General features: G+C 49.5%; 1 protein-coding gene across 1 annotated transcript in view; it reads right to left on the bottom strand.

Annotated features, from left to right (window-relative positions):
- Positions 1-2,359: 2,359 nt before the first annotated feature.
- The window catches only part of PCDH19 (protocadherin 19), a 58,401-nt gene continuing 34,768 nt past the window's right edge, over positions 2,360-25,992 (bottom strand). The window contains exon 5 of the mRNA XM_021528487.4: positions 2,360-7,252. Coding sequence (XP_021384162.3) covers positions 6,663-7,252 — 590 coding nt within the window. The 3' untranslated portion in view covers positions 2,360-6,662. The remainder of the gene's footprint in view (positions 7,253-25,992) is intronic.

Genomic DNA, 25,992 nt, shown 5'->3' with positions numbered 1-25,992 from the left:
AAGGAAACTGGAGAATGTTATTTGCTTATTTTCCCTTTCGCAGTCAAAACAATCCTGTTGCTGCCTGCTCTCCTGACGAGCAGCAGAGGGTTTCTGATAGCAGTGCCAGGATGAAGCTGCTGCAGTCCCCATCCTTGGAGCCTCCTGCCCAGATCCCCACCTCCCATCCAGCCCTTCCAAGGTGGTCCCTGCCCCATGAAGCTGCACCAGCACCACAGGGGCAGGTCTGACATGCTGAGGTCCCACATCCACCAAGGCTGGCTCAGGCGAGGGGCAGCCCAAAGGGTCCAGGCAGTCCCTGCCCCAGTTACCTCCACATCTGGGGATATGAGCTCCCACCAATCAGCCTCCATTCCCCCTGTCTGGGAAGCTGAAAACCCTTACACTAAGCTTCTCTCTTGGAGTTTTTATTATCATAATTCCTTTTTATTTTTGCCTTGGAAGACAATTTATCACCCTCGGGCAGCACAGATTGGTCTCTGCTAAGGCTGATGATCTGCTTCTGTGCCATTTTCCTCTAAAGCACAGGGCACTTGGAGCTTCTTATGTCCTAAAGCTTTCCAAGGGATCAGTGTTTGACCCTCTGCTGCCATCCCAGCCACCTTCCCTTGCCCTGGCCAGGAGCACCTGCCAGCACCATGGCAGAAGCTTCTGCAGGCAGCCACCCCCTGCCCATTATTTAACTGCAATCCAGAGACAATTTTTCTTGGGAAAAGCTTTTAAGCTTGATCAGTGATGGGGTTAATATTGTTTGCCCTGTGTCTCAATTTTTTATCTGTATTAATGGAAACTGCCACAGCTGGGTTTTCCACAGCAGCACCACAGTGTCGCTTCCTTGGGCAGTTTTATTTTCCAGGCTGGGTTGCAGTGACTGATCACTCTGCAGCACAGCAGATCCCAGCCCTGTCCCCACAGAAGCTGCCCAGACACCCCTGCCAGCGGGGTGATGGGCACCCCAAAGCCCAGAGTGTGTCCCCAGAGAGGCTCCCATCCTGCAGAGCCCGTTCTGTCAGCCAGGCCCGGGGAGGAGGGAGCTGAGCAGGGCTGAGCGTGGCAGCAGAGGTGAGCTCTATAATTGTGCACCTGCCTGTGTTTGTTCTGCCACGGCTCTTTGGGGACGCTCGCTTACATCACGTTCAGAAGGAAAGGACAACACAAAACAAAAAGCAGCTGCAAGTTAAACAAGTGGAAGCCCACTGGGGCTGTTGGATGTTGCTTCCTGCCCAAGGCAAGCAGGCAGCTGGTCCAGCACCTTCCCCACCAGCACCAGACATGGGAGCAGAGCCGGGATCCAGACAACAGAAAAGCAGAACAGCAACTATCACTTGCCCCTCTGGGCCCACAACAAACCCTGAGCAGAGCCCTGCTTCAAACAGAGATCTATTATATATATTTTGCTCTATGCTTTCACGCCTTTGATTCCTCCAATTTATTTATTCTTGTCTTCGTGGGCTTAACAGTCAGACTGTACAATAAGTCATTGCTTCTTAATCCAATTTGGCTCTATTTAGATATTCCAGTTTAGCATCAAATGTAATGTAGAATCATGTCCAGAAGAAACAGGAATGAAACCCATGGCTCTGAACCTTGCCCGGTGAGGGCTGCCTGCTTTCTTTGCTAATTTATTCTCACTGGCTTCACGGAGCTGGCCTTCACTGCAGCCAGAGGCACAGCAGGCTGGGGGCTCTGCATCTCAGGGTGCCCTACAGCACCCCAGAAATCTCTGCCCAACCCCAGAACTGAGGATCAATTATCTGGAGGGTGGAAACCTGATTGGGGTCCAGGTTGTGTCTCGCTGTGGTTTGTTGGAGTTGGGTGGTGGGAGGAGGAATGCTTTGCAAGGTTTTCATTTTGATCTTTGTATGTGGTGGGTTTTTTTTCCTTTCTTTTTTCTTTTATAGTAGTAGCTTAATAAAGTCTTTTTCCTGTTATTAAGCTTGGGCCTGCTTTGCTCTGTTCTCGATTGCATCTCACAGCATTCAAATGAGAGACTGCATTTTTATGGGGGCACTGGCATTGTGCCAGTGTCAAACCATGACAGTTTCCTATCTGTGCTCATCCCTGTCCTGGGTTTGCCTCGCAGGTGATGGTGGCAGTGCAGAGGACCCTGCCCAGTTTCACGGGGGCTCAGAGCCTGCCTGTCCCAGTTGATCACCACTGGGGATGGTGACGACCCCTTCTCAGGTCCAGGAAAGTTCTGCCTGAGCTTTGCAGCCTCTTGGGTGCCAAAGCTGAGCAGCGTGGGACAGGGACGGGGCTGGGGTGGCACCCAGCCGTGTGCTGGCTTCTGCAGGACCAGCACCTGGAGCCCATCAAAGCAAACCCTCTGAGGCGTATTTAACCAAACACTTACTTTCCATTTTATTCAATAATTGCTTTAATACTAAAATGCATTAGATGCTCAAAGCAGAGAAAAGAAAATCACATTTAGGTGGAAAACAAAGTTCTCATCAGATGAAAAAATCCCAATGTGGCAGGTACACCATTTGGAAACAGAATCATAATAATTTAATAAAGCTGCTTTATCATCTTCATAAAATAGACAGAATGGTGATTCTTTTTTTTTTCCTTTTTCCATTTTGCTGTTTACAATGATTCAATCACTGTGAAAATGTACATAACATACATATCAGCATATACAACAATTTATTCTCCATATACTCGGCAAGGGACACACCATGACGAGACGTGCGGCCGCCGGGGCGGCTGCTGCCAGGGCCAGAGGTGAGGAGGGGGTGCTGGAGCCCCTGCCCCAGCCCAGAGGTGAGGAGGGGGTGCTGGAGCCCCTGCCCCAGCCCAGAGCAGCTGCTGACCAAAGCCAGTTGGTGAGGAGGGGGTGCTGGAGCCCCTGCTCCAGCCCAGAGCAGCTGAACATCAGCTGATTCCAGCCAAGGCTCCTCTGGGGCTCAGCAGGGCTCCTCCCCGGCGCCTACCGCAGCTCACAGGTGGGGTCAGAGATCACCCAGAGCTGCACAAGCAGCTGCAGCAACAAGACCATCCATTTTCCCCAATGACAGACAAATGTGTTTCCATTCAAAATTAGATTTTTTTGATTTTTCCTCTCCCTCCCCCACCCCCCCACCCCCACCGAAGAATAATTTCAACATATTCATCAGACAGTGTGTTCTTCACAAAAGCAACTTGTTTCCTATTTGGAAAAATAAAACTAAAAATAATAATAAAAAAAGAAAGGAATTCACTTTTGCACAAAGTGTGATCCACAGGCCACCTCCAGCTCACAACAAACAGGGAACGGCAACGACCTCAGTAGACAGTGCTTGGGGGGGGATATTTCCAGGCATCAGTTGTGCCCCCCAGCCCTGCAGCATCCCTCCCGGCACAGCCCTGCAGCCTCGAGGCTGGGAGAGGCTGGGGGCTCCCAGGGGAGCAGGGGAGAGCTCAGGGCCTGGCCCCCAGCCCCAGAGCTGCTCCAGACGGGGTCCTCGTCATGCTCGGGGGAGAATCGGCGGTGCTTGCTGCTCTCCTGGAGAAACAGGGGAGCAGAGCAAGGCTGCCTGAAGGAAACCAACAGATCCCAGCGATTTTTCCTAATCCAAATCTGAGGACAGGTCTAAGTTATTGAAAAGCACAATAATTACATCTGGAACCCTTCCAAAAAGGCCTCCTGCCCACCCTGCAGCTCGGAACATTTTTTGCATGGCCAGTTTCGATGCAAGGGAGGAAAAAAAACCAAGAGGCTGCAATTTGCCCAGGAGCCTGAACTCATCTCGAGTGACACAGAGGGACAGTGACAGGAGCACCAAAATATTCTGGGGAGGGCCAAGGCAGCAAAGCCAGGGCTGATCTCTGGGTCTCCCCTTGGCCCCGCACAGCAAGGCCATACCAGGGAAGGGCCCCTCGCTCACATCCCCCCCTGCAGCCTGGGTCAGCCCAGAAAACTGGTGTTTAAATGATTTTCTTGGAGGCATAAGGGTTTACTGACCTCTTTAATGCCCCCTTTTAATACAGAATTATTTCACATTCTTTCTCAGCTGTGCTTTTATTCAGAGTGGCAAGGAACGTTTCCTCTGGGTAAATTAGAGAAATGTTTCTATTTTTTCTTCTTTTTTTTTTTTTTTCCCCTCTCTTCCTTTTCACTTAGCATCTATTTTTCATCCAAAACACAGGGCTGGTGGTGGCAGCTCCGCAGGCAGGGGGCAAGGCTCGGCAGGAATGAAGGGCTGGTGCTTTTCCAGGCAGCTGGGGATGGTGATGGGGCACCTGGGGGACCCCCACTCCCCAGCCCACCACGGGTCCCTCCTGGGAGGTGTGGGGGGATGATGGGGCCACATGGAGTCGCTGCCCTGTGAAGCCCAGAGCATCTGACAGACGGGGCAAGGCAGGCTCTGTCTCTCAGCAAACACACGGGAGGAGTTTCTCCTCCCCCCAAAAAACCTCCCAGAGCTGACAAAACCAGGTAACATCAGAATAAACTCAGCTTAGCAGTTACAGAACACCCAGTTACTCCAACTGCCCCGAGCCAGCCCCTCTCCTCTTTGTTTGTGTTATAATAAAACAAACATTTGGGGAAAAAAACCAGAAATAAATGACAGCAGTAGCAGTACACAGGCAGGAAACACAGAGGGAACAGAAACAACATATCCCTGAAAAATGGGCTCAGAATCCAGAAGAGGGGAGAAAACCCCCAGTTTCCTTTCTGGAGGGATGCAGGACATCATGTTAACACGTGGGATGGGAGCTGAATGAGGTAGTCATCACACCAGTGAGGGAAGCATCACAAATTTCATCACACAACTGTTTTTTTGTTGATTCTTTCCCAATTCCTGGCCCTAACAAGTGGCAGGGGAAACAGGCTGACTCTGGACCTGTCTCGGACCAGCTGTGGCTTCAGGCAAGAACAATCTGCCCTAAAGAAATAAAAGGCTGGAGTTTCATTTTATTTTGAGGATAATAATAGCTGGAACTTGTTTTCTTGTTGTTTTTAATTTAAATAAATCAAGTAAAAAATACTTTATCATGATATGTAGACCTAGAAAGACTCTTTCTCTAGAAACCACTAATTTCAACTTGCTGGTACAGCAAACATTGGCAAGAGCTATATATTTTTCCTTCCATAATTGATTTTAAATTCTAGGAAACATTATTGAGGGTAGGAAAAATCTGTTCAGTGAAGGGTTAATAATAATAGCAATAATAATAATAATAATAATACACTAACTGAAATCCTCCTACCTTACTCATACCTCACTGAGGAATCATCACTGCAAGAGAGCAGAGAGCTGTGGAATCCCTTCCCTCTCTCCCTTCTACAAAATGGCTATTAAAGTAGCTCAATTTTCAAATCAATTTTACATGAGTAGATTTGTACCCACACAAAAAAGTCCTTAATTATGAGAAAAAATAAAGAATTGCTTTAATTTTTTCTCCATTAAGAAGGCACATTAATTGAATTAGTAGCGTTGTTACATATCACCTGTCTGCCCCTAAATTAACATCACTATTGCTCATTCCATACTTATTTATGATGCAGGGATAGAAAGAAATGGGAACATTCTAAAATCCATGCCATGATGTCATACCTAAATACACCCTCTTGGTGTAATCATGGCTAAGGAACGCTGACTGGGAAGTGTGTGTGTCTAATTCAGAAGGTAATTTAGATCTCTTAAAATAATTCCATCTCTTTGACTTGGAAATGACTGGAGGCGAGGGATATCTAAATCTGGGAACTGGAAAAAAACCAAAATAACCAACTTCTGGAAAAAAACCTTTCTATGCATTGCCTCAAAATTATGCAAAAAGAAACGGGTAAGGGGAAAAGTTCAGCACAGTGCATCCGACAATTGCAATCGAGGCAGGATTTTCCCAAAATCGTCTTCCCATAATGCCCTGTCATTTTCCTGCAGGAGCCGCGGGAGGCTGCAGGCAAAGGTGGGGGCTGGAAGAAGCGCTTGCTCCACCGGGGCTGCAAACTGCAGGTTCCCCAAAGTTTAAGTAAGATGATTGTGATTGATAATTTTTTTTTTATTCCTTTTTTTTTAAGCCTGAAAGCCTTTTGCCATCACTAGACATACAGTAATTTGCAATATCAAATACAATAATAGTACAGGTAAGTATGTGACAGCAAAAGGATTCATAAATGCAGGGGTGTCCATAGCAAAACACCAACACCTTGAAAGACAAACAACCTCGTGCTGGGTGAATGGGAACTGAAACTCACCCGACTGTCGCTCTGAACAGTCCCACACAAGAAACAGCCGCTACTTTGTCCAGACTACAAAATTGCCGGGGTGGTTACTAAAGATGTCCGAATAAGGAATTGGCCACTCCATTCTCGCCAGGAATGGAAATTTATCTTCGTTTAGAGATATAAAAATATATAAACTCCGAGGAGGGGACACCGAGCGCTCCTGAGGACCGGGGGGGTCTGGCCTCTGCCCCGCCACCCGCCGCCTCCCGGCCGAAGCGAAACACGGAACACCGGCTCCTCCGCTCCGGCTGCACACCCCTGCCGCCCGTCAGACACGTGGGATTGTCACATTAACGATAGCTCCATTTATAAACAATACATTTAGGGAAAGCTTTTAAATACAGCAATCTGTGAACCATTGGTAAGCGATAAAAACAATCTGCGCTGGGAGTCGTGCGGTCCCTCGTCCTCGTCCTCGTGCTCGTGCTCGTCGTCGCCCGCCGAGTGCCGCTCAGAGGACGATGTCCTTTAGTCTGCGGGCGCCGGGCGAGTCCTTTTCCCGGCGCTCCTGCAGGAGCGGGTTGCCCTCCTGCCCGCTGCTCTCGCTGTCCGCGCCCCGGGGCTCTGCCTCGGTGGGCCGGGAAGGGCCACCAGAGTTCCCGAAGGGCTCCCGGCTGCCGGCGCAGTGCCCGGCCGCATAGGCCGCCGGCTTGCCGGCCAAGGACAAGGGGCTCTTGAGGTGCAGGGGCGAGGTGACGGGGCTGACGGCCTCGCAGCCGTTGCCGGCCTCGCGCACGGCGCCGCTCACCTTGGGGCTGCAGGCGGCCGAGTCCACCGTTCTTTTGCCTTTGGGGTTGGCGAGCCGCTCCTCGGCCGGGGGCTCGCCGCCCTCCTTGCCGAAGGTGGCGAAGGTCCTTTTTGTGCCGCAGTCCGCGTAAGGCTCCGCGTCCACCGCCGAGGCCTCGATGGACAGGGCGATGACGTTCCTGCCGTGCTCGGGGGACTTGGCGCGGCTGGGCACGGCGCCGCGGGGCATCCAGCACCTGTCCGAGTGGCCCAGGATGCGGCACTCCTCCCGGCAGTGGAAGCCCTCGCTCTGCTCTGTGGGGACAAAGCACAGGGGGGTGAACGGGGAGCCCGGCCGGGGTGCCCGCTCCCACCAGCCTGCCCGGGCCGAGCTGGGCCCCGCGCTCTGCCCCATCCCGAGGAGAGGGGATCCTACCCCACACGGCACCGACTGGTCAAACAGCCATCCGTTTCAGGGCTCTACAGACTGCAGTTTAATTTCCAGTAGGTTGTGTGTCGCCTGTCACCACCAGAACAGAAGCCTGGAGAAGGAGTGACGGCAGCAAATCCATCACAACGGGGCTGTCCACGTGGCAAGCCCTCAGAGCCAGTGGTTCCTGGGTTTAGCCACCAGTGTTAAAAGCCACCATGTTTTAAGCTTGGTTTGATGTGACATTTAAGCTTGACTTTTTGCAGAGAGGGGAAAGGAACAGAGGGAGGAAAGAAAAGGGGGAGGAGGGAAGGGTCTTTGTGGTTCTGCTGGTATATGTGTGTTTTAACTTGTTGCTTAATCCCCACTGACCTCTCACACAACTGAGGCTTTATAAATCTCCAAGATTGTCCACTCCACTGAAGATTAAATGTGTCATTCCCAGTGTTGGGGCTTTAGTCATACAGGAGCAATAAAGATTCCTTCTCTGGACTTGGGGCTGTCGTCCCAGCACCACTTTACAGTGCTGAAATACGGACTGGTGGTTTAACCCTTCCCAGGGACCCTCCATGGCCAGGTCCAAGGGCTCCCAGGCGAGTGCAAACCCCGGTGCCCCGGTGCATTCCTGCACTGTCAGTCAATCCCAGAGGACTGCACAGCTTCACCTCCACATCACAGACGGACAAACTGAGGCTCGGGGAAGCAGCCAGGCTCAGCCAAGTGCAAAGCTGGAAATCAAATTCAGCAGTTTCACCATGCCCAGCCTTTGCTGAGCATCCGACCGCGGCTCCCGCCGAACACCGCAGGATCCTGGCTGCTTTTCAGTCTCGGCTTTTCCTCCATTTGATAAGAGCTCGTAATTGCAGCTGCCCTGGTAAAGCACAGCCTTTCCCCACTCAGAGACGTGGCTCCTTCCTCCATAACCTACACGCACTGAAGCTCTAACGCCGCTGCCCACGCTCGGCCGGGGCCGGGCTGATGGCTCGACGGTGCAGGCTCAGCCTGGGCGTCCTCCCCGTCCTCCTGCAAACCCTCCATTCTGCTGCTCCGTACATCTGTGTGCATAACCTCCGCTCCTCAGACACATTGGTATTTCCACCACATGCAAGCACTAGGGCGGCTGATAAAAATTCTCGGCACATAACACAATGCACCAAAATATGAGCAGCTTAACACTTACAGAGAATAAACGAGTAAAAGGCAGACCTCAAAAAAAAAAAAAAAGAAAAAAAGAAAAAAAGAAAAAAACACCAAGAAAGGGTTTTTTTTTTAAAAGAGAAGAAGCCAATTAATTGAAAAATATATGGGTAAAACATCAGCTTTTTCTCTACATCAGAGCAGCAACCCAGTGATGTGGAGCACAGGGCTGGGTGGAGGGGAGGAGGTCTGGGTTTTGGCAGCTGCCTTTACAGCAGCTTGAGAGGATGCCCTGAGCCCTACACACAGAACAACCAGCACTGAGCTCTAAAAGCCCATGATCTTATACTTTGATTCTGTTAATTTCAAGTACTTGAGCAAAATAGAAAGAAAAAAAGAAAAATTGCCCAGAAAATATTGCTGTCTCCTTATTTATCCACAGCTTAACTTCAAAAGGGTGCTACAGGCACACAAAGTTGTGTAGTCTGGCTGTGATAGCAGAGGACTTGGTGATGGCTGGAGGGGCTACAGAAATATCTTGGATTCTCATCCCCGATGAGACACTGATTTATTGTGCTGTGTGACCTTGGGCGTGTTGCTGGAGCACACATCACTTCAGTCTCTCCACAAACATGAAAAGCTGGATCTGTGAGCATGCTGGGCTGCCTGGTCCAGCACGGGAAAGCACAGGGGAGCTGCTTCTCCTCACCTTCCCTGCCCAGCAGCACAGCCCAGCCCTGAATCCATGGCAGCGCCACAGCCAAGGCAAACCTCACTCCACAGGGAGCACAGGCAGGTTTGTGTTGCCTTGATGCGTTTATTCCAACTGGCACATTTTACAGCTAGAAACAATTGGAGGAGTTCCCTGATTACTGCAAGTGGCTGTTCCTCAAAGCCTAGAAAGGCACCTGTGCTTTAAGAGCAGTTCACAACAGAGCACTGTCCTGGTGCCTCTCTGCCAGGGAGATGATCAATTTTGGACATCACAATGCTTGTCTAGAACCTGCAGCAGCTGAAATGCAGGGAGGAAAGGAGCTGAGGAGCATGACATCAAATCACACTGTTTCAATCTTTTGTATTAGGAAGGGAATGTTAACGAGTCTCAAAGAGGCCAGGCTGACAGGCAGAGGGGCACAAGTCACCATCATACCTGAGACAGCAGGGAGCCCCATGGCACATTCTGTCCCTCTGCCTCTGTGCCCAGCACACATCTCAGCTTTGAGACCATCCCTGCAGCCAGAAACCATCCTGCTCTCAGGGACAACGTGTCCAGGCTACTCAGAGCAGCCCTGACCTGGCAGCAGGCACAAGGACCAGCACAGAGCCCCCAGCAGCAGCCTTATCAACCTGGCAGAATGGGCATCTTCAGCTACCCACCCATCCATCACTGTCAGCCCTGTAGTTGATATAAAATGCTATTTTTACGCCTCAAGCAAGGCCTGTTGATACACAGAAACACCATTCCCCTGCTATCCCAGACCCAAAGGCATGCACTGCAGGGTCTGAGCTCCTCCAGTGGCTGATGCCAGGGCTGATCCCTGATCCTCCTCCTGCCCCAGGCAGAGGCAGGCAGGGAGCTGCTGGACACGCTCCTGGCGCTGCCCTTTGCAGCTCAGTCTGACTCACCCAGCTTTGATGGCACCCAGGACAGTCATTCATGTTCACATTCACATTACTGTACTGTTCTGTCTTGTTCTTTATCACTTTAACAATCAGAAATAGAACAACAGGAAATTCTTTTGCAGCCCTAGACCTGCCCTAGTCAATACAACTGTTCCTGTCTGCAGTGACAAAATGTTCTTGGTGCACGGAGCAAAGCCCAGGTAAGAACCACCACAACCACGACACAGTGAGTGCCCTTCATGGGAGCTGCTGTACCAGAGACGTGCAGGTCCCCTGCAGCACTATCCATGTTTCAGATGACTGCCCACACCCAGCACAAATCCAGAACCTTGTTTCATAGCACCTTAGGGCAGGGTCACTTTTAAAACATTCTCCAGGTACAAAACATCCTGGCAGAAGCCTTTTGGTCAAGAGGTGAGCAGTTATCCTGAAATCAGACTTGGCAGGAAAAATGTCATTACTAAACATAAGCTCTTGCATCGCAAATATGAAATAACATAAAATCCACAGCCACCTCTGGAATAAATATGTTCCTCGACAAGTAAAGCAAAATCCATGTTAAACTCCAGATTTCAAATCAGAGCTCTACTTGCAGCTCAGAAGACCAGTACAAAGGCAACTGCTGTGGGTCTCAGCCAGGCAGCAGCTACCAAGGACCAGCAGCTGCAGGAAGACCTGGTGGGAGAAATAAAAATCCCCCAGCCAGCCAAGACCCTCAGCACTTCCCAGTCCCACCGTGCAAGATCTTGGTCAGAAGAGCAGGACACAGGATGGATGCCCAAAAGGCAGAGCCCAGGAGGAGCTGGCAGAGGACACGTGGTGGGCACTGCAGCAAGAGCCTCCAGCTCCACGCAGCACGGGCTCTTCCCCCATCCCAGGGGGGATTTAGGAATGTCCTCGGTGCACAAATCCCCCACCTCCTGTCCAACAGCCATGTACCTGCAGCACAGCAATGTAGAGCAGGCGCGCGAGGTGCCCATTCAGCTCTCACAGCAATTGAATTATCTCCAGTGGAATTGCAACGCTGGCCAAAGAGACAAAGTTAAATCGTAGCAAGGTGCAAGTGCCTGGGAATGTAATATTCCTGATAAATGGCCAGATGACATGTGCTGTTATACAATCTAAGGTGCAATTTGGGCGATGACAATAGTCCCTGGAGTTTCCATTTCCAAACAGCCGCTCGGTTCAATCCAATCCGTGTCAGAGCAGCTCTGCCGAGGTGAGTAAGTGGAGCTCGTTTGTGCCATTACAGGGCAGCGAGGAAGAGGAGGGAGCAGCTGCTCAGGAATGAGGAATGAGGGGAGAAAAAGAGGGACTGGAGGAACCCCGGCCTGTGGGACACGCACGGGGCAGGGGAGAGCCGGGCTCAGCAGCCCCAGCTCACAGCCCCCAGCCCTGCAGCAGCACCGGGCATGGAGCCTGTACCTGGGCAGTGATTGTACCCGGGCAGTGATTGTACCTGGGCAGTGATTGTACCCGGGCAGTGATTGTACCTGGGCAGTGATTGTACCTGGGCAGTGATTGTACTTGGGCAGTGATTGTACCTGGGCAGTGATTGTACCTGGGCACTGCTGTACCTGAGCAGTGATTGTACCCGGGCAGTGATTGTACCTGGGCAGTGATTGTACCCGGGCAGTGACTGTACCTGGGTACTACCCATACCTGGGCAGTGACTGTACCTGAGCAGTGCCAATACCTGAGCAGTGCCCATACCTGGGTACTACCCATACCTGGACAGTGCCCATACCTGGGCAGTGACTGTACCTGAGCAGTGCCCATACCTGAGCAGTGCCCATACCTGGGTACTACCCATACCTGGACAGTGCCCATACCTAGGCAGTGCCACAGGTCCCCTCATGCAGGAGCCTGGCTCCAGCTCCACATTTCGGTGTTTCTTCGGCAGCCATATGATTACACTGTAATCACGATGACACTGCTCCTGGGTACAGCAAACAGCACGATCATTAAAAAATTCATTTCAAAATCTTCCTGGAAGCTAATAAATTTTACAGCAGTTTCAATCCTTTCTCATTGCAACAAAGAAAAGCTTAGTTCCAGACAAATTAGAAGTAAATTGATTGCCTTAGGGGAATCTATTCAAATATCACTTTTCCATGTTAGGAATCTCTTCCTGAAACAAGAAGAGGAGAACCAGGGAGAACCAGCACACGAGCAATGTGGAAAAGCAAATCATTAAAATCTCAGTTCATGAAACTGAGGGGCGGGGGGGTGGGGAATCAAACTTAAAATAAAATGCAAACGTCTCACTGGGGTGCGGGCCCAACATTTGTGACAGAATTTATGAATAATAAATACGAATAAATAGTAAACACGAAGGGATCAAACACTGTTGTGGCTGTTTACTCATGGTTAGCCATCTTTCATGGACAAAGCGCAACTGCATTATTTAACACTCCTCTTCCAGCTACTTTGGGGTTTCTTTTCAACTCCAGCACCTTCATCTTCTCAGGACCCAGCACCCTCAGCAGAGCAGTGGAGCCCACGGCCCCTCCGCCCCAACAGCAATGGCTGTTTCTGGCTCAGGGACAGTGATCCACCATATTACACTCCAGATAAAATAATAAGCTCCAGCAAAATACAAACAGTCCCCAGCCGTGGTTCATAACTCGCTTGTAAATTAAGACTCTGCACCTCTCCCTTATCTCCTCTAATAGCATAATATCAGGAAACAAGAGATGGGGAAGAGTGTATTATATTTTTGACCTATGGGCTTTACAGAGCCTTCCTCGCCTTCCCTAATAAGAAATCTCCAGTCAATGCAGCAATGTAATCCTGGCGTGGCTTCCTCTGCACAATGCTCAGAGGATACTAATAACCAGGGACAGTGACAAATGCTCTGTACCACAACAAGACTTTATTTTCCTCTCTTTCACCATTATTCAGGATTTATGCAAGCTAACAATCTTGTATTTTTAATCCTGGATTGTCTGTCCCAACACAGAAGGTCAACAGTGCTTGGACAAAGCGCAGGAATTATTTTAATGAAACGAGGGCTGTCATTTATATTAATTTATTGGGCAACTGCTGATAAGGACCCATGGCTCATGGGCAGAGGTTCTGGAGTGGCCAGTGAAGTGTGCAGGGGTCTCGTCCCCAGCTGCTGCAGACACAGACAGCTCCCAGGAAATGCAGGGACTCCCACTGATTAACACCAGCCGAGAGCCAGCCCATTCACCTCCTGCCCTGCTCTGTACCACATTAATAATTCCCTCTCTTCTGCAGAGCTGTCCCTGTTTTATGAATGAGGACTGAGGGACAGGCAGGCCTGGGTGCCCGGCCAGCTGCAAGCCAGAGGGGAAGGACAGACTTGATGCAAAGGATTTCCTCTGGGGATGCTGAAGCCCGTGGGATGAGGAGAAGACTGTGGGAAGGAGGGTGATCACCAGCAGGAGCTGCAGTGTGGCTATGCCATACAGCACAGTCAGCCCCAGAAGGTATTATGGGCTGGAATGCAATTTAATGCTGGCTGCTCCCCTTTATCCAGGACCGCAGGCCAATCCCCACCTCATTCACAAGGAAAAATTAATTCCCTTTCAGAAGGCCGGCAGAACACACCATTTAAACTCCAATTAATCCTTTTCTTAAGTGGTCCGTGGAGCTCGTGCTGGCCCCTGAGCGGCGGGGATTTCACCTCCGAAACTCCACTGCTCTTGCCTCTGTACAGGGCTCATTAGCATCCTAACTGCTCTGGGATGTGGGATCCAGCCCTGGCAGCGAGGGGAGAGCACTCTGGGCTCTGATGGACCTCTTCCATCTCCAGCCATTACTGCTCCACCACTCACGGGCACCGCTCCCACGAAAGCTGACGGCAGCTCCGGCACCGCCTGCCCGGGCGCAGAACACAGCCCTGACTTCATTACTGAATTCAATTTCATTAGCACTGGATACACAGGGATTGTCCTAAATACATTCTTCCTTATACTTTTTTCATGTTAATGCAACCATTTGAGTATATGATACCCTGCAGAGATGGAAACGTTTCTAGTCTGTTTAAACACATTTCCCACAATCGGGAGCAAAACTTTGTCTCAGTTTATGCCTCTGACACCAGCTGCTTTCTATTTAATGGGACTTCAGTCGCTAAAACAAATTAATCCAAAGGTTACTGTTCTCTGCCATTGTCATAGACCAAGCAAATTCACATATTCTGTGAGGGTAAGGCAGGATCAGCCAGGCAGCCAGATTCCAATAGCAGCAATAAATCAAATTATTACTCAGTCCTATTCAAAATCAGGCATCAGTCAGAAAATGGCAACTCAACGACTCTGATAAAAATCCCAGAAAACAGAAATTACAGCTGGGGGAGATAAGCAGCAATTCCTGGATGCCTGTATTGGGCCAGCTCCTGGCGCAGCGCCTGTCAGAGCACATCCCTGCCCTCTCCCCGGGCGGCTCGTGGGTGATGTCTTACTTCAACCAGCACCTCCCTTGGCCAGGACGAAACAGGACAGCCCATCCTGAGCCTCCTCCCGCAGGGATGTGAAGGCCAGGGTGGCGTGGGGAGCTGCCTGCCCCCTCCTCCTGCACCCCCCAGCACGGCTCCCCCTTCCCTGCGAGGCTTCTGGTGGCTCCACACAACCAGCGACAAATAAAGGAGCTGAGGTTATAAACGCTGATACATAATTTACTCCTATTATCAAGATTAAACACATCTTTGCATGCTTAGCATAAAACAACTGCCTTTCCCCAGATTTCTCAAGGACATGCACAAACTTCATTATTATCTAAATAATCAAAAGAGTATTTCAATAGAATATTTAACTGTCTGCCTACTGGAAACTCACAGCCTTAATCTAACACTGATCCTCTCTTGTCCTTCATGTAAATATTGTTGGGACGTCAGCCAAAGCCTAGGGAAGTGAGCTTCATCTTGGTGGATGGGAATCTCTCGTGTCAGATACAGTCAGCCTGACTAATGAGACCTACAGCTTGCCAAAACCTACAGCCTCGCTGTCTGTTCCAGCCATTGAACGCGCTCAGAAACCCAGTGGCACCAGCCCAGCAGTCTACAGATCCCAATCAACTATCAATAGCTTAAGTGTAAGTGATTGTGTATGAAGTACGAGCCAAATGTGTTTCCTTTTTCAGTTTTAGGACCTTCAGTATTGTTATTGCACCAGTAATGCTTGCACGGAATTAATCATAGATGTACCCACAAGGCAAAACATTATGAGAAGCTCTTTGTACTTTCTAAAAGTGTGCAGCTCTGAAGAGTGGAGGGAGCTGGAAGGCTTCCCAGCACAATGGGGCGTTCCCCATCACCCAGAGAGAGCTGGGGAATTTTACGCCTTTTCTTAAAAAACCGAAATGTTGGTTGCTGGCCATCTCTCATCATGACATTGACCTCTCATGCCTCCACCCTGGAGCTCAGCATTATCCTTTCCCTGGTGCTCTAGTTCAAGTCTTTTTCAGACGAACACAGGGGTTTTTCCATGGTGGATCTTTACTCTGAAGCACAAGGATGTACCATGATGAGATGTTTGCCTAGAGGGGTGATGCATCAGCAAATCCCACAGGGATCTGGGACAGCTGCAGGGACAGGTCTGAAAAGCTGCTCCACACTGTCCAGCACCCAAGAGTGTCTGACCCTGCACCCACAGGGACACTCCTGTTCTCTCTGCACGGCCTTGGAGCTACAGAGAGGGCTCGAAGCAGGCTCCAGCTGCACACCAGTGAGGGATAACAGCAATGCCAGGGAAATGCCAGCTGTGGGTTACGCTGCCCTGGGGCCAACAAAAGACATGACAGAACTGCCAAAGTCTGAGAATCTGATCTATTTAATTAGATGAAACTTCGTTCTGGCAATTAATTTACCTTCATTAATCCAAAGGGCAGATAAATATGCATGTAAAACTACTATAAGGTCAACAGTTAAATCTAAAACCTCATTATAAGCTTGCAGAAATGACTTTACCTGCGAGTCATGGACAAGCTCAATTCCAGCAATCCAGCTTGGGTCCCATCCTGTCCCACCCCATCTCATTCTTTTCATCCCCAAAACCATGGGGGTGAGATGGAGAACGAGCCCTGGAATATGTCTGGGGCTGCCAACTGCAGAGCCACAGGGAGATTGCTGAACAGCCATGGAAAATAACTGTATTTTCATGACTTGCACAAGCACTGCAAGGAAAGCAGTCAGCTCCACAGCTCCAGCCCTCCCAGACAAGCTGCTGCCAACCCACGGGCACCTGGGCAGTGATAGTGAGTCCCACCTGGGGGCTGCACACCACACTGGATCATCCCACACACCCCTTGCTGCGGCTGCAGCGCAGAGGTGGGAGGCCCCTGCTCCCCAGGACGGGCTGCTCCAGCTCTGCCCCAGCATCTGCCAGAGCAGCCTCTGAGGATTTCTGGCTGCCCAAGGCACATTCCTGCAGCACTGCCCCGAGGTCAGGCTGGATTGTGTTGGCTCCTGGCCCCGGTTCGCAGGGCTGTCAGCTAAATTGCACCACAGCATCGTTACTCTCAGTGATGGTGTGACAGACAGACAGAGCCCAGCTGGATTTTCAAAACCTAAGCACTTTGCAACACTGACAGGTAGGAAAAAAACAACCACCAGCCCACAACCCTCTTAGTCTGAGCAGGTTTTAGCTGGAAATACCCAAAGCCAGTCAGTGTAAGACCCCACAAAGTCATTCCTCCTGAACCACTTTCCTGACCAAACCTTTTAGGTGTCACTGGGAAATGAAGAGCGATAGGCACCAGCCCCTGATTAGCCTAGTCCCCACCACATCCTCAACACCGCCCTTCTTCAAAGGGATAAAGCAGGGCTGAAGTGACTGATGTAATTGGTGCCTTCAGACAGAGTGAGCACACGGAGGAGAGTGGAGTTCATCACCCTGGAGTCCAGCACAGGGCGCTGGGGCCAAGCTGCCGGGCTGTGCTCCACAGAGATGCACCACGAGCAAGGGGGCTCAAACCAAACGTGCCCCTGGGCAGTGGGACCAGCCTGACTGTCCCCCCCAGGGCACGAGAAGGAGGATGCAGAGGGAAGGCAGGCAGCACAGTGCTGCAGCAGTTCTGCTGGAGCCTCCCTGCAGGGAGCCTGTGTGCAGCACAGGGTGGAACCTCGGCACTGCACGCCCGCCTCGCTGCTGAACACTTACACATGCAGCATGCATTAGAATTAAAAAACCATTAAACCTCGGAAAGGAAAAACTTTGACAGGATGCGTAATATACTAAGTATAATTAATTAAATTGGATGAGGCACTGGGGGACGGGAGAAGAGTGGATGGAGACTGTTCTTGGAAAAGGGATGGTATTGCACTAATGTTCAGTGTGTGCCATTAAAAACCAGCCTTGGAAGAGGCGAGGATGAGCGACAGGGGCTTGGAGAGAAGGCACCAGCCAGTTGGGCACCTCGGGTGAGCAGCAAAAGAGGTGATGGTGTGAAATGCAGCCAATTAGAGCCCTAAAAAAACTCTAACGATGGTGGGAAAGGCACAAGAGAGATGGAAAAGCAGAAATAGCAGCAGGTTGCTAAACAGCAGTGCTTTACCAGTGATAGACTCCTCCAGAGAGCTGCTCTCACCCACCCCACCAGGGCACGGACACCAGGCCACCTTCACCAACCAGCCCCAGGCTCCTTGGGGCCGAGAGGGGATTCCTCCTGGAGAGCATCTGGCTCTCTGTGGGATTATTCTTCAGCTATTTGTAACTCCAGGTGCAGTTTCTTGGCATGGGTAGCACCCTGCTGCATCCACCCATGCCCTCGGCAGCGCCTGAGGTGGGTGGGAGGCAGCAGCCAAAGACGGGGCCAGGGTGGGAGCATCAAAGGCAGCCCCAGCCAGCACAGCAGGCACAACATGATGAGACAGGCACAGTCTGGCTGTTCAGCAGGACAAAGTTTTAACAGGCTTAACAACAGCATCGGCACTGATCATTAGGCAATTACAGCTGCTGAAAGTTGACAAAGCACCAGGACAAAATGAATTATCTCCCCAAATCCTGCAGGCAGGAGCATGGAAAAGAGAAAAGTCATTGTCAACAGCCTCTGATAGCTCACTGGGTGCAGAGCAGTAACTAAAAACTAAAGGGCTGTTCATTTACTTGCTGTTTTGAGAGATGAAAGGGAAAGGCCAGGAAATGAGATCTACAAAAATATTCTCATCACTCAGAGGGTGGTGGGAGGGAAGGCCCTGGAAACACTGATACAGCCAGGATTGCTCAGCGCCTGGGGATATCTGATTCAGAGGAAGGGACTGCGTGTGTTTGGGAAGAGAAGGCAGATTTTGGCTGGGGGAATTGGCTTCTGAATCATCCCCAGTGCTGCTTGCTCAGTTCTGCACATTCCTGCACAGCCGCCAGCACCAACCCAGGGACAGTCGGGAGCTCTTCTCCAGGATGAGCCAAAGCCCACGGCCGCAGGGCTCTGCAGGGCTCAGGCCACGCAGGACCAGGGGGACTCCCTGCCCTGCTCCCCTGGAAGCACGGGCTGCTCAGCCCTGTCACACTGTGCTTCTCAGGCACAGCCCCTCGCTCTCAGGGACTAGGCACGCTCTTCCGAAAAACATGCAAATGTGATTTAAAGACTAAGTGATACAGAATATATCACATCCCCTGGGAACCTGTTCCAGGGGGTAATTATTCTAATTCCTAAAATCATGCATCTCATTTGCAGCTGGAATTTTCCAAGGCAAATCTCCATCTCCCAAGGCTCTGTCCTGTGCACTGAATTAGGGAGATGCTCAGCAGCAGAGATCTCCTCTCCCCTCAGCTCCCTGCTGAACGCAGGCTGAGCTGACCAATGTCTGCAGCAAGGCTCAGAGCACACCCCTGAGGCTGCCAGCTCTCCCGGGTCCTATTTCAAGCCCAGTGGTCTCAGCTGAAAGAATCCTGATGGATTCAAAAGGCTTTGAGTGAGGTCCTAAATCTCCAGACAGGTGTTTGGAGGGTGAAAGACAATTTGTTCACCTATCCCAGAAGCTCCTGAACAGTGTCCAGAAAGCCAGGGGACATGTCTGCACTGACAAGGCATCTCCTCTCCATCTGCTTGCCATAACTGGGTGGTCCTTGCAAGGCAAGGCTGCCCAAAGAAGGGCTTGTGTGGATTTTTACAGTGAATTAATTCAACATATCCACCTAGTAACAATGGAGGAAGACTGACAAAGCAGAGGTCAGGCAATGAGGGAATTGCAGGTAGAATTGTTAATTTTAATTACTTGTCTTCATTAAGATGAGGTTCCTGGATCCTACAGTGATGCCTAATGGGTCAAAATTTTTGCATGAGTGAATGTACTTCTGCTAGAGGGTGGAACAGACACAGATTTTTTTTCAGATTTTACAGGGGCTTTTCCACCACATGATGCAGAGAATTCCCAGAACCCAGCAGCATAGCAGAGCAGAGCAATCTGTAGGTGCAAGATAAACATTTTTATGAGGCACAGAAGTGCCCAGAAAGAGCACGACAAGGTGGAGGTAAGCAAAAAACAAGGTAAAACTAAGTTATACTTGAGCTGTTTGTGTCTCCTTGGCACTTGAATGAATTGCAATACAAGTATCAGGGCTACCTGTGCTCCTGACAGCGCTGAAAGGAAACAAAAGTTTGGAACAAGCCAAACACTTTCAATTTGCCTGAATAATTTAGGCTGCTGAGTTATCATGTGCTTGGTGGCGTGTCATCGAGAAGAGCTGCACTGCACAGGAAAGGTCTGTCAATCAATGCATCCGAGGGACAAAACCAACCCCAGGGTGGCTGCAAAAGCACCCCTGACAGAACAGATGCAGGACAGGGGAGTCACCGGTGAGCTCTGCGAGGCACTCGGCATTCCCGGGCTCCAGGGCTGCTCCTGGGATGCTGCCATGGACACACAGGCACACCCTGCACACAGCTCCCACCCAAACGGCTCTGAGCAGCAGCTAATTTGGTGTTAAATTATTTATTTAATAACAAACAAAGGGGCTACAGGAGGGCTGGAAGGGACTGCTGACAAGGGCAAAAGCGCTAGGGCAAGGGGAAATAGCCTTAAACTCACAGGTTAGATGAGACATTAGCAATGAATTCTTTACTGTGAGGGTGGTGAGACCCTGGCACAGGTTGGCCAGAGAAGCTGAGGGTGTCTCACTCCTGGAAGTGTCCAAGGCCAGGCTGGATGGGGCTCTGAGGAAATGGGATAGTGAAAGGTGTCCCTGCCCAGTGTAGGGGGTTGGACAGGACTTTATGGATCATCTGCTTCCAAACAATTGTGTGATTATGATAATGATGATGATGATGGACTGGTAAACACAGAGAGTAAAAAACAAGTCAAAGTCCAGTATACACACAGTAACCTTCCAAGACACACGTAAGTATGCCTGACCTGCCTCAAAGGTATTTAAACCCTCCACAAATGCAGCTACTGTTCCCAAAAAACCTTCTCTGACAGCTCCTGAATTAGTACTGTGCGCAGTTTTAACTTCAGATTTCCAGCCAAATTCCTCTTCCCACACAAGAGCTACCCTTTATAACTTCTCCCCAAGCTGCACTAACCCAGGATCACAGGTAGGTGAGCTGAGAAAGTTCCTGTGGCGGGGCAAACCCGGGGGCTCCTCGCCTGCCTCGGGAGCCCTTGGCTCGGGACGTGCCCGAGCAGAGGAGGCAGCGCCGTGCCCGAACTCGAACTCGCAGCAGCTCCCACCCTGCTTCATCTCCTCACTGAGGCAGTCACTTCCAAAGCAGCCAGAGGAAATACAGTAATCGACCTATTTTGGTTTGCAGGAGATGAGGACACCCACCTCCCTTGGCTTCTCACGAAAATCTCCAACCGACATCTTCCCTCTTTCATTTTTCACATGAAACGGTGCAGGAGGAACCACAAAACCTGCTCTTCCCAGCACGCACCCAGCAGAGCCAAGACTTCTCCCTGGGAAGTGCCAGGAGCTCCTCACATTTCAGCCCCACGTGCAGGTCCTCAGCACCCACAGGCCGTGGCACCCCTGTCCCTGCTGTCACTGTCCCACCCCTCCAGCCCTGTGCCAGGGTGGCTCTGCAGCGCTTCCCTGGCACACAAGGTAGAATCTGTGGTGAAATCTCACCAAATGAGCCAAGCTAGGTTTCTCCAGCTGGGACTGACTGAATATAGCCTGGGCACCGGATGATGTGGGAAACCAGTCGTAGCCGAGCACAAATTGCATGCATAGAGGTAATTACTGCAGCACAGGTTGGTAGCACCACTACCCACATGACAGTGTATCTCAGCAGTTTTCATTTCCTATTGCTTCAATTCAGAGAGGTGGCTTTTCATCTTTTTTTTTCCTTTTTTCAATTTAAACTCCTTTTCCTGCAGGGACTGATGCTAACCCAGGATTTCTTTGGGATAAAACTCTGGTTTCACTACACACACCCAGATGTCCCCCTATTTATGACACCCAGACCTCGAGCCTGACCCATCTCAACCCAACTCCACTGCCCAGCCCCAGGTGGGACAGTCACTGCTCAAAGGTGAGGTGACACAGTGGTGACCACCTGTCACCTGCTGCCACGTGCCAGCCCCCCAGCCAGCTGTGGATGTTGGTAATGAAACACAACATGCTGGTAGCCAATGAAGCCAGTTACAAAGCTAGTTGTTCTTCACACTTGGAAAAGGGTGAAATACAATAAGGAAAATGGAACAAAAGGGGGTTTCTGCTGAAAAATAAAAGCACTAAGAGAGCTAATGCTGCGAGTGGGGAAACTGATCACTACCATTACAGATACTCAGCAAAAACAGGGGCCACCTTATGCGTTACAGTGATTATACACATCGTGACTAACACAGATCTGTAATAATACTTGCTATAAAGAACTGATTTTCCAAACAGACAGAGGGGCTGAATGCAGGATGGAAGGGGAAATGACTGTGCAAAGGCAACACAGGCCCAGCCAGAGCCTGGCACAGCCCACGCTCCTGCTCCCCAGCCCACCCACTCCCCACGTACCTGCATGCACCGGCAGGAAAGGCTGCCAAACTTCTTAATAATTCTGTGACCCATTTAAAACTATCTAGTCTTACATTCATATATGCTGTATGAGAAATAAAATACAGCACTCCCGAGTTCTGAGTGGCAGCACTTCCCTCAAGACAGATAAAAGCTGCGAGCTCTCTTTGCTGTTTGGTGCCAATTATTAGAGAGTTTTGACTTATATATTATTACATAGATCATTTAGTAAAACAACCTACATACAAACCCAGTGGTGTGTCTCCCTTCAGCAGCTATCTGCAGGAACTGGAGCAGCTCAGACACTCACCCATATCTCCATATTTTGGAGACGGGTGGGCTCCTTCCCTTGCACCCAGGGGAGACACAGTCCCTGCCCTACAGCTCTCTGCAGCATGCAGCCTAATTAACAGAGGTCTAAATGATTTATCCTTATCACACACAGAAACGTAACTGCACCACGTTTTTTGGGGAAAAACAACAGGCACCCAACTTGTGGCAGCCCCTCTGGAGATGCTGGCTCACACCTGAAGCCCCCATGTCCCGTGGCAGGGTTTCACCTGCTGGCACCCACCTGTGCCCAGGGGCTGCCCCAGAGCCCCCAGGCCCTGTCCCTGTCCCCGCAGAGCCGGGGGTCACCACGCTGCTCGTGCTGATTATTCCTTTCATAAAGGGCCCTGTATTTTCCAGAGGCTGCAAAATTGGTGCGGGTTGCCATGGTAAGCACACACTTTCCCATTTAGCAGAATAATAGGCAGCTTTGTATAATTCACTGATTTCAGATGATTTCTCACCCCAAGTGCAAGTCGCTCAAGTTATATAAGTCACCTGTTGTTTAGTCAATCTGGCAATTTTAATTAGAATAAATTTTTATGATTCGTCTTTGCAACACTTAGAGCAGCTCTGCCACCAGAATGTCGAGATGTCTGTAAATTATACGGGTCCCAATCACATCTTTTTGCCGTTTTAATTACAGTAACATTGCAGCATTAATCATGTAAGCCTCTGTTAAACAAGTAACAGCCATCCCCTATCATAATTAAAAAGAAAGGCCAAGCAAACAGGAGCTCTGGAGTTTACCATATTTTCTCTGAAAATTATGTTTTAACTTAAGAGTTTCACAAACAGTAGTTTTATTTGGCTCTAATTAGTACTGTGAAGGAAACACCGAAAGGTTAATAAGAGATGGTTAGTTTGTAATGCAAGTTTCCCGGTGCCAGCCCCAGCAGTTCAGTCTGTTTTCAGAGTCATTAACGATGCAGATTGATTACAGGAGGAGATTGGGAAGTGCTGGCTTGCTGGGTAAGCAGAAGGTTTGGTTTTATTCATATACCTTCCCTGCTGTTAAATCTGATGGCCATTACCTTGACCACTTTGCCAGACTTAACTGCTGGGGGAAGGAAAGTGTTAAAGGTTTCCTTAGAAGTTACTGGCAGAGGGGGAAAAGAGGCCACGTGAGCCTCTTTTTTACTTGTTTGTAAGGAAAAAGGAAGCTGCAAGCTTGCCTGAACTGTTTATTTATCTTCAAATATCTTAAAATCCAAGTATTGGGTAGCAACTCTGGAAAAGGAGGCTTTGGAAAAGCCAGGGTTAGAACCACCCCATCTTCAGCTGAACCCTGAGACAAAGATCTTCTCTGCAAAGGTTCTCCTTAGGCTGGAGTTTAGGAACAGTTAACAAAACCAAGCAGAAATAGAAGCTGAAATTCTCTAATCTGAAATACCTCTTCTTCACATCTCCTGTAAATTGCTCTCCATTCACCCAGTAAAAATATGGGTAAGCAATGACTGGATTTGACAAAATCTCATTAAAAAGTACAATAAAACAGTAGAAACTCTCCAAATTTCGGGGCTGATCATTCATCCATTACAAACCTACACAACAGGGCATGGATTCAAGTTTTAATTTTCTTCTCCAAGTTGCCAAAATGTTCACATCTGCTGAGTGTTCTCTGTGCTTAGGGGGGGAGAAACTTGAGGATCTAAAGGTTATAACTCCTGTGACCCTGAATGGAGTAACTTCAGTGCTGAAGACTCCATAAGAACTATCTTTGAAGGAACCTGGAAACTGAAGGAAGAGTGCCAGGAATGTGGGATACAGGACAATGCTTCTTATGCAAACAAAGGAGGTTGCACATCTGTTTGTTATTTAGTTCTGCTGTTGCAAAGAGGGGTTGGCTTCACTTACTGCTACGGAGATGACTTCAGCATCACCCCTGGCCCCCAGCACTTCCCAGCAAGGACTTCTCCAAGCAGTGCTCAGTGAGAGCAGCACAAGGGACCTGTGTGTGCCAACCAGCACGTCCATGCACGGATTAAACCTCCTCAAGTGACCCCTGCCCTGCTGAGCTCGAGGCTGGGCCTGCCTGTCCCTCTGTCCAGCTCTGCCTGCCCACATCGCCCTCTGAAGAAGGAGCTGAGTTACCTTCCATGCTCCAACAAAAAATACTATGCCCCTCCACGATGCTGGCTAGGAAATGTCAGCAGGAGCCTGGGGAGGATGGAGAGAGCATGGACAAAAGCATCAGTAACCTCCACACGGAGCTGACTTGGATGCTCAACACGCAGTCATTTAAAAGTGTGGGAATCATAAGACAATCAGCTCCTCTTCCCAAAGACCAGCTCACCCACTGGTCAGAAAAATCCTTCTCGGGGCTTTGCAAGGACTGTGAGAAGCTGATTGCTCCCTCCAGGCTGGCCACTGCAGGAGCTCACTGAGGCTGCTTTGCCAGAGCCGTGCACTAATACAGAAACCAGGGGAGCTGCAATAATTGACACTGCCCTGTAAAGGAAGCTTACAGCATTCATCCATCTTAAGGGATGTGCTGTCACTCACTTATGAATGCTATACTTTGTCTTGTGCTGCATGTGTGAATATAAGAAATTAGGTGCTTTTATTAATTTGTAGAAACTTCCAGAGAAGTGCACCCTCCAAATCCCTAGAATGTCACTTAGGTCTTTATGTACTTGCAGCTCTTCAGAAAGACTTTTCTGCAGAGTGAAAGGGGCTGTAGGTAGAACGACTGCTGGAAATCAGCTTACAAAAAATCAACAGTTTCTAATACCTGTGTTTGCCTCCAGTTAATACCATTAGTCATGTTCTCAATTCACAACTGAAATACACCCAGATACTATGGAGATGAGCATAAGAACCAATTGGAATATTCCAGGTAAAACCTGATCCCCTAAATGATGATACATCTGAATAATTTGGGATGCAACCAGCAAGAAAAGTTTCAGTGACTATCACAGGCCCACTTCTCCTTTACATCCAAATCTTATTTCTCTACTGTGTGATAGTATAAAGAAGACTTAACATAACTATTTAAATATAACCCATTTCTATTCAAAGAACCCTTCATCCTGCTGGAGTTTATGAGACTCAGACACAATTAAATCCCCCCGTGAGCAAAGTTACACAGATGTGGAAATGTATGCAGGATCAGGTCTTTCCAGATGACATTTCACGTGAACCTTTACTGCTGATCTGGCACCAGAAAAGTGGAAGTGATGCTTTTAGAAGCAATTCTCTGTAGAGATCCATTACTGACATTGCCTTAAAACATCTCATTTTGATTTTAAAGCTTTTTATGTCTGTGGTGATTATTTCTAACACTGCCATTTTATGATTAGCATGTACTTATTATTTTCATATTTTCTATTTTTATCTTAAACAGTGAATCACTGCTTCATTGGACCAATGATTTTTCTTTCTGTAATTGATGGCTAAATACTGGCCAGTACTGGGAATTAAGGTAAGTGTGAAATCTGTTGCTTCTAACATTAAAAACTTACATTGGAAATATCTCCTTTCTGATTTCTATGCTGGCAAGAGCTCCCATGATGACTTGGAGAGCACGAGAATGGTTCTCGCTCAAGGCAAGGTGAAAAAGGCAGTAGAATACATTTAAGTATATCTAGGTGCTTGTGCACATCCGCACAAAGAAA

The sequence above is a fragment of the Lonchura striata genome, chromosome 4A (assembly GCF_050655825.1).
Source record: "Lonchura striata isolate lonStrDom1 chromosome 4A, ASM5065582v1, whole genome shotgun sequence".
Classification (NCBI taxonomy): Eukaryota; Metazoa; Chordata; class Aves; order Passeriformes; family Estrildidae; genus Lonchura; species Lonchura striata.
The sequence above is the reverse complement of the archived record's forward strand: the minus strand, read 5'-3'. Positions and strand labels throughout refer to the sequence as shown.